The sequence below is a fragment of the Catharus ustulatus genome, chromosome 3, assembly GCF_009819885.2.
Source record: "Catharus ustulatus isolate bCatUst1 chromosome 3, bCatUst1.pri.v2, whole genome shotgun sequence".
Taxonomy (NCBI): domain Eukaryota; kingdom Metazoa; phylum Chordata; class Aves; order Passeriformes; family Turdidae; genus Catharus; species Catharus ustulatus.
The window spans coordinates 19,185,569-19,200,924 of record NC_046223.1 but is presented as its reverse complement, the minus strand read 5'-3'; the positions used below and the strand labels follow the sequence as shown (position 1 = coordinate 19,200,924).

At 38.9% G+C, this 15,356-nt stretch overlaps 1 protein-coding gene across 1 annotated transcript in view; it reads right to left on the bottom strand.

Annotated features, from left to right (window-relative positions):
- Positions 1-15,351, bottom strand: part of NVL (nuclear VCP like) — a 38,245-nt gene extending 22,894 nt beyond the window's left edge. The window contains exons 1-14 of the mRNA XM_033053943.2: positions 15,253-15,351; positions 13,311-13,384; positions 12,714-12,766; positions 12,527-12,623; positions 11,609-11,663; positions 10,820-11,086; positions 9,879-10,002; positions 9,515-9,591; positions 9,111-9,245; positions 7,575-7,676; positions 5,692-5,809; positions 5,049-5,193; positions 2,886-3,156; positions 508-726 (exon numbers count right to left, since the gene is read on the bottom strand). Of these exons, the coding sequence (XP_032909834.1) occupies positions 508-726; positions 2,886-3,156; positions 5,049-5,193; positions 5,692-5,809; positions 7,575-7,676; positions 9,111-9,245; positions 9,515-9,591; positions 9,879-10,002; positions 10,820-11,086; positions 11,609-11,663; positions 12,527-12,623; positions 12,714-12,766; positions 13,311-13,384; positions 15,253-15,309 (1,794 nt within the window). The 5' untranslated portion in view covers positions 15,310-15,351. The remainder of the gene's footprint in view (positions 1-507; positions 727-2,885; positions 3,157-5,048; positions 5,194-5,691; positions 5,810-7,574; positions 7,677-9,110; positions 9,246-9,514; positions 9,592-9,878; positions 10,003-10,819; positions 11,087-11,608; positions 11,664-12,526; positions 12,624-12,713; positions 12,767-13,310; positions 13,385-15,252) is intronic.
- Between the last annotated feature and the right edge of the window lie 5 nt (positions 15,352-15,356).

Below are 15,356 nucleotides of genomic sequence, written 5' to 3'. Positions count from 1 at the left end.
GGATGAAAAATCATTCATAGCAAGTTCTTTATTCCAATTTTTTATAGACTAAAAGAATAAAGATTCCTTAGCACCTTAGTATCTTGCACTGCTAATTACCCCTAAATGGGAGAAATATCTTTATTCAGAGACAAAGATTTTATTCACCAAAGTTACCTAAAGGTGTTAAGTTTCCCTCTGATAGGCAGCAAGATTGCTAAGCTTCCAGCTGAGTAGTCCCCAGTTCTTTGTATGGCAGTTGCATAACCAAGGTTATTCGTACACAACTTCTAGAATACTCAAAGATTAAGCAATACAAACACTGAAAGCACGAATACAAAAAGCAAAATACTAAATACAAATGCCAGACTTGAAACAAATTCTGAAGTGAATTATACAAGCTTGAATGTTTTAAATGAAGATATTGCAAAATACCCCTATACCTTAAATGAATATTGAAAACAGACAGTTTTATTTCCTGCATAGGGGGGAGTGCAAAATCTCTTTGGAAGGAAGGTCAGGACATACCAATATTGCCATAGTCAGCTCCTCCCGAACATCCTGCAGGGCTCCAATGTCTGCCCATGTCACATCAGGGATTGTGACAAAGCCTTCTCTCTTGGCAGAGGGTTGCACTGATGACAGTGCAACAATAAAATCATTCATTTCAATGCACAGCTTCTGCAGCTGTTCCTCAGGCAAGGGGGCCTGCTCCTTCAGCAAATCCAGAAGTCTCTGCAATTCATCCTTAAGGTACATGGAAAGGGAGAGAAAATGGTTATGCAGCTTTTTCAAAGCCCTACTTCAACTATCAATCACATTATAATGTACAATACATATAAAATATGCAAATTACTACAAATGACAAAAATGTTTCAGGGAAGCTTTGTGTACATTTGACAGGTTTGAAAGCACTGAGCTGAGCCTAAAATCTTGATTTAGATGCTATAGAAAATGAGCTAGCACATGTATTTTGCCTTCTAGTTCTTCCTACTGCTTCTCCCACAGTGACCAGGAGAAAGGTATTTCCATGCTGAAATTTCCAAAATATGTATTATTTATATATATTAATTCTGCTTTTAACAAGAACCTCCTTTCAAGAGAAAGTGAAAAACTGCTGGACAGCACAATTCCAACAATTTGCAGAATATTCAGTTAAAACACTTCTAGAAGATCCACTTTTATTTAACACCATCTGATTTCAAAACAACTCAACTCCCCAACTTGGTTAGACCTGACCCTGTATAATCAGGCCCTGATAAAGTTTGAGCTAACAGGACAGAGAGGCAGGGTAATGCTTTTCTGCACTGCCCCATGTTGCAGACCACAGTGACCAAGGGAGGCACATTACAATTTCTGCAATCAGTTCCATATTGGGAATTGAGAAAACACTCCATCAAAGAACTTTAGATATTCACAACATAAATGCATCCCCATTCTAAATCAGAAAGGCAGTATCAAAGCAAACTGGTGCTGCACTATAAGTAAAACTATCAGGATTTTCATTATAACATAGAGAAAATAAAAATAAATGTAAAAACTCTGTTCAGTTTCAACATTTTTCCTACAGGAGTATAAGGAAAAAAGTATCACTTAATCTCAATTTCAGCTAGGATAGCTCTGCAACTGGCCACAAAGAAATACAAAGTGCTTAGAATGCCTGATATTCCATTTAAGTCCTGCCTCCTCTTCTTAACAGAGCCATTGAGAGAAACTCTGAAATAGCCAAGACCACTGGGTTTGTTTACTCAAATTGTGTGAATGATTTTTAAAGGTTTTGCATGTTTATTTTTCCATTATAAACATAATACAAGGGTTTTAATGACAATACCCTGTATCAGACTATGTCAACCTCCTGTCAGCTATCAAAACATGGCTTTGCTAGGATTAGACTTCCTCATTCTCAATGACCCCTTTGATCATGGTGATGTTGATAAAAGCTGCAACTACCTGCCCCTCCCCACTTTCTTTTGGCCACAGCAGGCCTCAGGAAGCACTGGGAGGTATAAGCACCATGCTTATGTTACACTAGTACAAAGGCTTACTACAGCTTTTTACACTGATTTTTGTCATCACAGCAACAGGGCTCTTTGACAGCCCTCCTAAAAACAGAATCTGAGCACAACGTGCATTTAAGCCCACTTATCTCCAGACAAATCTTTAGAAGGCCTGCACATAATGAAGGCATATACAGACTCCAAATTTTGAGAAGTAGGACCAAAGGCTTCTATATAAAGTTGTTCTGTTTCACTAGCCTTCATGTTACTTAGGCCAGAGAATAATTCTAGCACGGGAAACACTGTTTTCTGCAACAGAGTTCCAGTTGTGCTGCACATTAACAGGTTCTCTCCTCAAACCTGCTACAGGTACTAGACACCATGAGTGATTTTACCTCAAGTAATCACATAGCTGGAAGGCAAACAAAGGCTGCATAAATACTTCTGTAACTCTTACTGTAACTCTACCAGGTTAGGGAAGAGCCTCAGGCATCATCACAGACGTTTCACTGAGGGCACAGCAAACAGCTGGTGCAAATACTCTGTGCAAGTCTGATGCTTTTAAAATTCTGTTACGGTCAATACACTTTTGAAGAGAGATACAGCCACTCTTTGAAACTCTGCTCGGCTAGAAGACAAAACAACACAGCACAAAGCAAACAAAAAAATCCCAGGGAAAAAACACACGAACATAATTTTTAGGAGGACTGGGGTTTGGGATCCACTTTTCCAGACCCACTGTATGGATCATTAGGAGTTTTCTCCTCCCTCAGAAGCTGCCATTTCTAAATCAAAATTTAATATTAGGTTGGCTGTGGATGTTTGAGAATTTATGAGTGATGACTTTCGTAAGTCTAGAATGGCTCAACTCTTCAGAAGTTAAAAACACACGCTTCAAGGAACACATACCTTAGCTGGAAGTTCTGGTTGGTTGGTGCCCTCTTCCACCAGGATGTCTGTTCCTGTCCCTGAGCTTCTTTCAGCTGTGCTCCCTCCAGAGTGTGTGTGTTTCCTTCCCTGCTCCTCAGATGTTATCAGGACCCTGTTGACTGTGCCCATGGCTGCCTCACGGCACAGGGCCATCAGATCAGCCCCCACATAGCCCGGAGTCAGCCGTGCTAAATGACGGAATTCAAACGACTCCGGGAGCTTCAGCTTTCGACACAAAGTCCGAAGAATTCTAATCAAGTAAGGGAAAAAAAAAAAGAAAAGATAAAGCTGGAGAAAAAGTTGTTACCTGGTTGTTTTTTTGGTTTTTTTTCATGTGAAAACAAACTTCATTTAATGTCTCTTTCAGTCCACGTGAACTGAGGCAGCACGGTGGGAAGTTTTTGCTCAAGTAGAAAGTAACCAACACTGAAACCCACAGAACTGTGCTATAAACTTCCTGTCACTTCTTAAACACAAACCAACAGCCTCAGCCAAGCATTGCTAATCAGGGGTTTTGGTGTATTACAGGTCACCTTTCAACCCTAACTTATACTCAAAACTGACAGGCTAGGTCTCAGTGTACCACAGAGATGCCCACGAGTTATCCACTGACACATTTAACCTTGCACTCCTAGCAACCTAAGCCTGCACTGCCTGTTCCATGCCACTTTTTAAAAACTCATCTGTTGAAGAACATCCACAACAAGCTATTCTGCAAGCAGCAAATGAAATCAGACTGTGTGAGAAGCCCTGGTTTAACCTTCAGTATCTTTCCCTGACCACTGAAAGCAGAATACAAGAATACAACAGTAAAATACCACTTCATTGGGAAAATATTTTTAAAAGGCAGCACAAACCAAAGAAATCCAGATTGGTAACATACTTCTAATTTCCAATAAAAACTAATTCAAATTATTTCTAAATCAAATAATGTAACTACAGGAAAGTTATGAAAAAGTGATTAAACTCATCAAAACTTTAAAATTACAATATATTTTATCTGTTTCCCTCTCCACTAAAAGTTCCATCATCTTTCCTTTCAATCTTTATTAGGACTAGTAGCCTGTTTCTCAAGATTTTTTCAACCTGTCTGACAAGAGCTGTAGTCAATCAATTGAGTCGAAGTGCAAACAGTTCAGAACTACAAATAGCTCATTCTGAATTTGCACAAGAAAACACCAGGTAAAGCAGGATCTCCAGGTACACTTTCTCATCTCACTCCACCCCCTAAGGCTGCAGAACCACAACTAAGCACTTCAAACCTTGCCTTCAGCAAGACTCACCCTGTAAATCAGCACACTGTGAGGACTCAGATGGTTTATGCAACCCCTCCATTTTAAAATAAGGGAACAAACCAACACCACCATGTCTTCCACAAAACAAAACAGAAAACAGGAGGAGAGAAGAACTTAAAATAGAAAATCATCAGCCTCTGTAAGCCTACACCTCCAGGAACACAAATACAGAAAAACACTCATCTTTTAACCTTTCTTTCCTTTCCAAAACAAGATAAGCTAGAAGTTTTTCAAACTTCCCTTCCTGTGTTTTTTGCTGTTGAGGAAATGAGTAGCAGTTCCTTTTTAATTAAAAAGGCAAAAATGGATTTATTTCTTTTAACTTAGTCTGACAGTCATAAATCTTTGGAGTAAAAAGGGACAATTACACAACACAGGATGACTGCTGCTCAGCTTTATGCCTGGACTGGTGTATTTCCACGAGGAAGGGGATGGAAGAATCCAGGCCTGTTGATTAAGGTACAAATGAGTTTAATTTAATTTATGTTCCTAATTTAATAGTTACACAGGGAGCACCAAAGACAGAATGTTAACTTCCTGAACACAAGAAAAGATACATTTGACTCCATCATCTGTAATGTTAAGGCACTTGAAAAGCCATTAACATAATGTTAAAAGCAGATCTGCACACAAGAAATTTCTCCAAAGGTAGGCACAACCACCAAGACAAATAAGTGCTCACTTAATGTCTTCTGCAACTTTTCAGTGTGTGCTGACCCACAGGTGTGTACAGCTACAAATAGAACGAAACACAATAAAGTACTTTTCCTTATTTTTATGTTAACTTACACATTATTTTCTTATTTATCAATGTATTAAAAAGAAAGTTTAAATTCACAACACTTACTTCTCTCTTGCCCCTTCATCTGGGATCCCTAAACAAATTTCTCTGTCAAATCTCCCAGCTCTCCTCAGTGCAGGGTCCAGAGAGTCAGGTCTGTTTGTTGCCCCAATAACAAGGACCTGCGTAGTGGCAGCCACATTATTCAAGTCTAAGGGAAAGAAGGAAGTCAGTACTCATAGTCACTGTCCAAACTTTGTTCCCACATCTCTGGGACTCTCTCATTCTTATTTCTTTACTAGTAGTTCATGATAGTAGTGTGATCAGTTTATCAGCAGAGATACAATCGGACTGAAATGCTTTTCATCTCTGTCTATACTACCTATAACTTACATTTTGCACAATCAAGAAAAAAATTTAAAATTAACAGATTAATTAATTATTAATAAATTTAACAGGTTCCCCCATTATTTCTGTTTATACAACTGACAGGTTTATATAATGATGTACAGACCTCTATGAAAATATTGTAGTAACACCCCTTCAAATTTACTATGATTTTCCCACCACTCCCCAGGCAAACTGTGTCAAAACAAGGAAAATTATTGCCACTATCTCCTCTAAAGTAAGCACAAGTCACTACTGAAGGTAAGCAGAGTGAGCCTGATACCTATAATCTGGTTTTAGCACAGCTGCTCCTGAAACTCACCATCCATACAAGTCAGGAACTGAGCTACAATCCTGCGCTCCATGTCCTTGGATGCCACTTCTCTCTTTGGGGTGATCGCATCGATCTCATCAATGAAAAGGACACATGGAGCACTGGACTAAGGAACAAGAGAGATTCATAAATACAAGAATCAGGATCTCTGATCTGTAACTCTTACTGCAAATCTGCTGTACAGCCAACTCCTGGATCTATTCTGTTGTTCTTGCTGACAATCTGGAAAGTCACCAGACTATGAAACTTCACTGTCTGAAGCTATGGAATAATTAAGGCATGGGATTTAAAGTGTCTCTACACACTGGCTAAAATTTAAATATACCTCTTTGCTGCCTTATGTTTCCCCTAAATATTCCATTGTGACTGCCTGCTGAAGTCCATAAACGACAATCACACAAGAAAGGTCTGGTTTGGTTTGTTGTTTGTTTTGTTAGTGACATTAAAGCTGTGGAATTTCAAGAGTAGAATTACTGACACATTGAATGAAACAAAAGGAGCAGTAGGTGGTCATGAAAAACTTCAAGATTACTGCAGAGCCCCACCATGTTCAAAGAGCAAAAACGAGCAGTGAGAAATTCCCACAAGTGCTCTAAAATTACATTAACTTCGTCAAAAGCCAACAATAATATGGATTAGTAATTAATGTAACTAACATAACGGTGCTTAGCTGATGTAAGATTATTAATATTCCCAAAAAGCACTAGTAGTGCAAGGGAACACTTAAGGAAAACACTGGAATCTTGTTCCAAAGAAGCCGTAAAAAACCCGCGTGGTGCACTGGGTGTTCCCAGGCGCCGGCTGCGCCATCTCGTGGACGTTCCTGCTGCGACAGAGCAGGAAAGGATTCCTATGGATCCCACAGCACCCAAAACACCAGGAATCGCCCCTGCACAAAAACTGCTGCCAAAACTAAGCTAAAAAGCTACTTAAGGGAATGCAAGTGACTATCGAGATTTTATTTCAGACATATTTTATGCAATAGATGTTATTTCTGCAACAGCACTTTAGAGCAACCTCCCCTTGATCACTACGCATACAAAACATGCGATTTCCAAAAACTCCTTGCCATAACCTATGTGATTTTATTCTAAACAACTTCTTAAGAAGGATCTCTAAAAATTAAAATTTAGTATGAACAGGGAACATGACAAACAGCTTGGCAATCAACCTGTCTGCCCTGATCAGGGGTATACTTCAAATATCTACATACAGTTTAAAGGAACAGTAGAAAAATGAAATGAAATTGGAAAACCAGAACATTTTCAGAGGTCAGGAACAGAAAACTGGCATGAAATAAAACATCAGCCCCATACTAAAAACCAGAAGCATCTGCATCTCTTTAAATTAAAATTATCTCAACCTGTCTTGTTCTCTTTGCTTTCCACTACATCCAGAAGTAACATCAAAGCAAGACTTCAACTTTTCTCCTGCTCTTATCATGTTTGTTCCAAATTTCCTGCTTTCTACCTAGACTGCCAAAGCCTAAAATCTCTCACATTCACTCAAATTCCATGCCATACAAAACTAGCAAAAACCCCTTGTAACAAAAAAGCACAATGAGCTTCTCTTAATTTTTTTCTTTTATATACCAAGCCAAGCAGATCTAAATATGTAAATAATTTATGTTGCTCTCTTTACATTGCTATGAACCATCTTTTGTCAAGGCTTCAGAATAGCAAGCTTTGTGCTCTGTGACATCATGAGAGCACAATGGAATTCTGGTCACAGAAAGGGAGACAAGTCATGTGTGTAGCAGGATAAAGATTCACTCACTCACATTTACTCCAATTCAAACCACAGCAACAAAGTATGAATCTTTACAAAGAAAGACAAACAATTCACAGAGCTATTTCCAGTGGGTGTCTTACCACAGCCTGCTCAAACAGTTCCCTCAGCTTCTGCTCAGACTCCCCTGACACTCCAGACACAATCTCTGTTGCTGCCACCTTCAACATCGGGAGCTCAAGCTCCTGGAAGAAACAAGGAACATTTTATGATATATCCAGAGGTTAGACATGCTGGCTGTCCTTGAGGACAAATATTTTTCAACATGACATCTTTTAAACCTACAAATTACAAATTACTCAAGGAAAAAATCAAATCTTTAGGAATTTTTAAAAAGACAAGGAGCATCATCCAACTTAAAATGGGTAACAAAGCATTGCTTAGCAGTGTGGAAAGTATTCCCCAGCAGGTTTGGTTCCCAGAGTCCTGTTCCAGAAATATATGTGCAGGACTGTACTTGTAAAGCTCACACTCAAAGTTTTCTGCTTTAAAAGTAAATAAATAAAACTGCAACTTTAAAAGAGTAAAAAAACGGTTGTTGCAGCCTATTTCAAGCTCTTGGAATTACATATAAAAGAGAACTATCCCTAATTTAACATATAAGAGAAAAGGAACCCTAATTTTTGCAACTCAAGGCCATGGCTCTCAAAGAAGATAATTTGCCTGAAAGAGCACTATTGAAAATCTCTTACTTAAGGAAAAAAAAATTAAGAAGTAGTCATTACATTTATTTCATTTCAAAGTTTTTCACTTGTGACATGCTTCTTTCCTCAAATGTGTACTCCTCCAGTACACAAATACTTACTGAAGCATTAAATATCATCAAATTATTCAAAGGGTTCCATTTTACAATATGGCATTAGAAAGAAAACATCTGAATCTTCTCATTTGAAATATTTGAAACAATGTCAGAAGGGTGTAACCAACATTTCAAGAATAGATATCAGTACATTCTTTATCTGGACTACAGAAGTCAGTAATTTACACGCATCTAAATTTAAGGCTATAATCAGCAGCAGTTAAGGAACAACTGTAATTAAGAAAAATAAATGTCCATGGTTATCACTGAGAGCCCTTCAAAGTCCTTAAATTTATATCCAAGACAGGAACAGTGGCACAGCAGCTTCACCATCACCCCAAAACTATCAACACCAATAGTGTCACGTGCTCTGAAAACATCAGTATGACACAGACAAGGCAAGATTCAGTTTGGAATTCAGAAATCAGCTGTTCAACAGATGTCACCCAACAGAATCAAAGTAATGCCTCATAAAAAGCAGTAAGGTTGAGTCTAGACTTGAGTCAGTATGGTAAATGTAACCAAAATTATCTTTCTTTATACCCTTCTCAAAGCACCTATGCCTATGTTGCTTTGTTCTAGGAATGCCTCAAAACAGTTAAATCACACATAAAACCTTGTCACTATGATTCTTTATGTATGAGGTTCTATCAAGTAAAGATTCAGATGGAATGCAAACAAAAGAAGTAAGGATTAATGTATTTCAGACTATCATAGGATGGATACAATGAAAAGCTCAAGTCTGTTCTGAAAGATTATTCTCTTTCCCTCTAGAAGTAACTCAAAAAAGGAAGAAACTGTAAATGTGAAGCCATCTCACCCCAGCAATTGCCTGTGCCAGCAGTGTCTTCCCACATCCAGGTGGCCCATGTAAAAGAAAGCCCCGAGGTGGAACCACTCCTAAGTGGGTGTAAACCTCAGGATGACGGATGTGAAGGAGCATCTTGCATATTTCCTGTTAATAACAAGAGAAATCTCAATTTAAATTGCAGAAATTATTCTTATAGACAGGGCAAAATAAAACCAATTCTGTTTAACAATCTGAATTCAGTGACTGCTTACAGAAAATTTAACCAGAGAAAAACCAACAACCTTTTTCCTGTTGGTATAAGCAGCTTTGCTCAGTGCCATGCAGATGAACTCTGCAATATTTCTTCTCTGTAATTTTTCATGACACATTTTATTCAGTCCATCCTGTAGCCCACCAGTAAAATTTTAACTAACCTTTAATGTTTCATCATTGCCTCCTACATCCTCAAACTTCACTGAAGGGTGGTAAAGCTCTGAACCCTTATTTCTTACTGTTAAGGGGGAAAAGACACAAATTTAGCCATGGTATAAATGTATTTGCTAATACTGAACAAAACGTACTCAGCCTAAACAAAAAGCTAAGCACACAGAGTAACATTATTTCTTTAGCAGTAGACAGAGGACTGCAATATATTTTTAGTACAACATTAAGGCTAAATTTCCTTTAAAAACTGTTTAGGGTCATTTCTCTGCACATCAGAAAATACTCCTCTGGCAACAGACCTTATGGTCTAGTACCATCTCTGTTTGGAGAAACATAACAAAAATAGTTTCTCACCTTTCTTAAGTAACATGGATTCAATTTCTCCATCTACATCTGGAAATTCTCCTTTTTTTCTTTTTGCTCTCCTGCCTTTTGTCTTCTTTCTTTCACTCTCCAAGACAGAAAATTCTGTTGATTTCTAGGATATAAAAGCAGAATTATATACACAAAACTTTCCAAGTCAGTGAACTTCTGCAAAAACTTAAAAGAACAAAATGTTTGTCTATGATGCTTAACTTACACAAATTATACAAACCACAACAAGCAAGGGAGGAACTTACACTTATTTTTGCAGAAACTCTTTTTTGTATACTTTGGATTTGCCTTATTTTTAAATGGGCTAATTACAATAGTCACTTTTTTGTGTTAAGAGAACATAGAAATGAGCAAAAAACTAAACCAAAACCAAAAAATCCCTCAAAACTACTAACCAGAATCAGACACCAGTTATTTGCATGCCATAGAAGAATCCACTTTGGGGTGAATACAACTATACAAATGTACTTACTCCATTGGAAACAATTTTTATTTCCAGTAAGTCAGAAGGGGGTATAAGAAAATATTCTTCAGTGCTAGCACAAGTTAAGTGCATGTGAGAAAAGGAGTATTACAGGATAAAAGAAATAAAAAGAAGTTTCCTGTTTTCCCCAGGGTCACTAAAACCTCACCATTGGCTCAGGAACACTAAGGAAGACTGTGGCTGCAGCAAGCCACACGCCAGCTAGGCTGGTCACTGGCAAATGCAATAAAAAACAGTTACATTCCACTCATCTTTCTCTCAGTATGGGCATTAATCTGGGCCTCTTTCATACTAAGAACTACATTTTCCTCAAAAAAAATCTGGAAGCAACTCATTATTTGGTGACTTTCTGCCTTCCGTACAAACGTGCTTGAAATGGGCCAATTCTATTCATGCATCTGCTTAGAACACCTCGGGTTTGTGAAACACAAAGTACCTCAGAAATCAGCCTCTTCTCCTCTCCTTCCCCATCCTCAGAAAGGTCAATGAAGAAGTCTTTCCCATCAGGAGTTTTATCAATGTACCAGCCACCATCAGAGATCCATTTTTCGCCTCTGGATCCTGGTGTGAGGGTGCTTGTCTGAGGTGCTGTTGTCACACAAGGAGAGGTCTCCACTGGGTCACTTTTTGGAGTGGGTGGAACAGAATCAGGATTTCCTTTCTTGTATAAGTTTAGCAGGGAACTGTTCATCTGATTTGTAGACTGCAGATTTACACATTTACACATAAAGAAAATACATGGGACAGGTTTTAACTTGGATTATTTATACTTAGAGGTCAACGAAAACTATTTCATAAACATAGTTCAGCATTATCACTGCTGGAGAAAACAGGCAATGAATCTTCCAACCCACACCAAATGACTGCATATAAACCTACATGTGCTGGTTGAAGGGGCAGTAGTCTTTGCAATTTACCCTGGAATGACTCCTGTGAATGGCAGGCACCTCTTTTGGCAGTAGTTGGAGATGTCAATTCCTTCAATCACTTCATCTATTTGATAGTCAAGTTCAGGCTCTCAGTGTGCCTTCCCAAAAGTGATTCCCCACCACAAGTTCCTCTTTTTCCTTCAGAAAACAGCCTCCTTCCACCTCCACAGATTCTGGGTTGGAATTGCCAGTTCTGACTAGACCTTATCTCCATCTCCCCTTTTAAACTCCTCAAGTGCAGTTTCACAACATAGAATCATGTATTACAAACACAATCACAATAAAATACAACTTACTAGATCTTCTGGATAATCATCATAGTCAGAGTCATCTGTGCCACTTCCAGTAGTCCTTAACAGGGAAGGAAGACAAAAACCATTAATTTATCAGAGCAGAACTGCAAGTGAGACAACTGTAAAATAAAACAAAAGCAATTTCTGCAATGTGGCTCCCCATAATCAGGGTATATAGCCTAATGCTGGAGACAAATTCCTGACTCCCATGCTCATAATCTTCTACCACAGAAAGTTAAAAAATGCATCCTTTCCAAGTGTGTAATGAGTTGGATCAATTTGTCAACCTGTCTGAAAGACAGACCTGTATAAAAGTGATGCAGGTTCAATTCTGATTCAGTTCACCAAGGGAAATACGAGCAAACCACTTCCGAACCAGACCAACCTCTCTGACAACAGTGTCCTACTTTACTATGAGATCCTTACTATCTATCCCAGGTTAGAGAAAACAGAACACTCCATGAGGTTGTGGACTGGGTTAGGAGTCAGGAAATCTTCATTCCCATCTTACACCCACTGGTGATTTACTCTGAATAGCCTGTCTGGTAGTCTCATCTCTCAGATGTGCCCAGTATCTCTCACACCCAAAACCGATTAAGAACAAAACAAAGGAACTGAAACACATGAGGAACAGGGTATTATGTGGAAAACTATCAAGGAAGCCATAAGGTTGCCCACTAATTCAGGGTTGCATGTTCCCAACACAGAGAAATCATGATTGGCTCTAATATCTGCTTGTCTTCAGCACCAAAAAAGTCTCCAGTAACAATAGGCAACTTCTGAAGAAAACAAGCCTATGGGAAATCAAGGATCCACCTGCACCCTTGAAATAACCAAAATGTAATAAACCAAACCCAGAAAGCTTTAAAGAAATGGTAGCAGCAATGGCATTATTGATCTAGTGGTAAAAATTCTTCTTACTCATTTTTCTCTTGTTGTCTTGCTCTTTTTGCCACATGTTCAGATTCTAAAACTGCCAAATCTTCGCGTTCTTTTTCATTACTGATTATTTCAAACACTGCAAGAAAAGGTTCAACCATGTTAAGAATTAACAGCCAAAGCATAATCAATAAATTTGGCACCTTGAACACAATATTAACAGAGGTACCTTTTGCAACTTGTATTCTAAAGGCGTTTCTTTTTCTTCGTCCATAATCTACACTGAAAAAAACCAAAAAAACAGGTTACACCAACTGATTTTTCCCTCAACACAGTGTCATTCCCAGTGGAATAAGTACATGGGAAGTTGATTCCCAAGCTTCCACACAGGTTCTTTATTAGAAACTACCTGGGTGAAAATGTGATTGTCCTGCTGAGCAAGCGAGCAAGGTGTGTTTTACTGGATCCTCTACTCCCTGCCATGTCTGCACTGAGGTGTTATCTCCCCCCGTATTTTAAACTCACTGGGGTAAACCCCAGCATGCTGCAGTGAATCTGCAGCTTTTTATTTAAAACAAACAAACAAAAAATCAACCCATAAAAAAACCCAAACCACAACTAGATCTTGCAATGCCAACGCATTAATTAAATATGAGTTATTAAATATCTCAGCAGAGGGAAAAAATCTTATTGCTTCAAACAATCTCAACAACTGGTAATGAAGGCAACATAAAGAAAATGACAACTTTAATCATGAATGTAGAAGAACAAACTAATATATTCTACATTTTGAACACAGGATAGAAGAAGACAAATCTTGTCTCACCTGTAGGTTTTCTGCAAATCAGATGCTAGAATTCCAATGTCAACATACTCCCCGCATTTGCTACTTGCAAGATACTGAAATGAAGAATTTTAAGCAGAGAATAAAATCTTTGTCAATCACTTCCCCAGAACAGCTCCAACAAATATGCCTATTTTAAATTCTGCCCTCCTTAAAAGTTGAGATGAAAATCAGAATCAGCTTTCTGCTGCCTTGCAACACACCAGACGGTATTTCCCAATGAAATGGGAAATGTTTTTTAAAGCACAGATTACTGGGGAGCTCTGCTTTCTGCAGAAAGGCAGCATCCTACATTTGGGGGCTTTGATGACTTCTGCTGGGTCAGCTCTGTTTCTTTTATTTAACAAGAAAGCTGCCTCTGTAGCCCACACACCATCTTAATGTCTTGGTTCCTCTCAGTTATCCTCCTTCTGGTTTAGATCTCCCTCCCTAAAAATGAAACCATCTACATGAATCAGCATGGATACTCTCATAAGAACAACTTCAATCTCTACAAGACATTTCAGAGAATACTATAGAGAACTATAGTAATAAGGTGAATTCTATCAAGCCTTTTTATTGCTCTGGCAGCAGCTAATCTAACCCATTTTCAAATCTCAATTATGAAAGTGTGAAAAAATGTACTAAATTTCATGTACAACTGTACTCCACTTGCTTCCTTCCCTCACTCTCCAAATCAGCAGCGAGAACTTTTGATATCATAAAGATGGGTTCCTTCTTTAAAAAGGGAAAGAAAATATAGAATCATCCTAAAATATCTGGTATCACAAATGTCGCAGCAAGGAGTATTTCAAACCATCATTTAAATTAATAACTCTACAAAAAACAATCAAATTTATTTACATATACATATATATTTAGCTTTTTAAATTATGCTGCACTTCAGATCACCCCTGGGCAGCTCCTGCCCTGGACAAAACATCAAGGCTAACAAAAACCCAGCTGGGTTTTCCACTTTGGAAAAGTGCAGACACACTCAATGTGATCTTGTGAATCAAACCAAGTCAATTTCCTTGAGCAATCACTGTCTCATTTTAAGGAATTAGAAGTGGAGTACATCTATACAGAGGCTCAGAAACCTGGTATTCAAGATGCAAAGTCATTATAAACTATCATAAGATGTGACACACTGTGGCACTTGAAGGAATCACAGTTTTCCCTGTAGTTTCCACATGTATTTGGGAAGTAATTCCATTTTCTCCTTTTCTCAGCTATTCAATAACATCACTGTGCTTGTTTCCAAATACGAACAGCGTCTGCCAATATCACAGAACTGCAGGATCAATGAGGCTGGAAGAGACCTCTGGGACCAACTCGTGACCGAACACCACCGTGTCACATCCAGGCTTTCCTTAAACACCTCCAGGGACGGTGACTCCACCACCTTCTTGGGCAGCCCATTCCAATGTCCAGCCACCCTTTCTCTGAAGAAGTTCACTAAGGTCCAAATATATACATATATACATATATTTACATACACATACCTATATACTACATGTATATATATACATATATAGACATACGCATATATATACACACAGATACACACCGTGTGTGTGTATATACACACATACACATATATACATAAATACTTTAAGTCTATTTTTTTCCCCTATTCATTTCACATGCAGCAGCAGCAGCCAGCCTCAAGACCAGAGCTACTAAAGAGGGTAGAGGAACGAGAGAAAAAAATATTTTACAAAAAATTAAAATAAATAAAATAAGCCAGTAGACATTTCTAAAGGCTTTTTAAAACCTTTCGAAAGCCCTCAGAGGCAGGGCCGAGGTTTGGTCCTCTCTGAGCGGGCCGGATGCTCAGGGCCCCTCAGCCAGAGGAGATACACGAACCGGCTGTCGGTGCCGGTGGTACCGGGGGTGCCGGTGGTACCGGGGGTGCTGGGGTGCCCCGGCAGGCGGGCGGTACCTGCTTGATGCGCTGCTTCAGCCGGGGATCGGAGACGCGGCCGGGCCGGCACCGCATGGCCGCCACCCCAGGAGAGAGGGGACTCCATTTCCCAGCATGCCGCG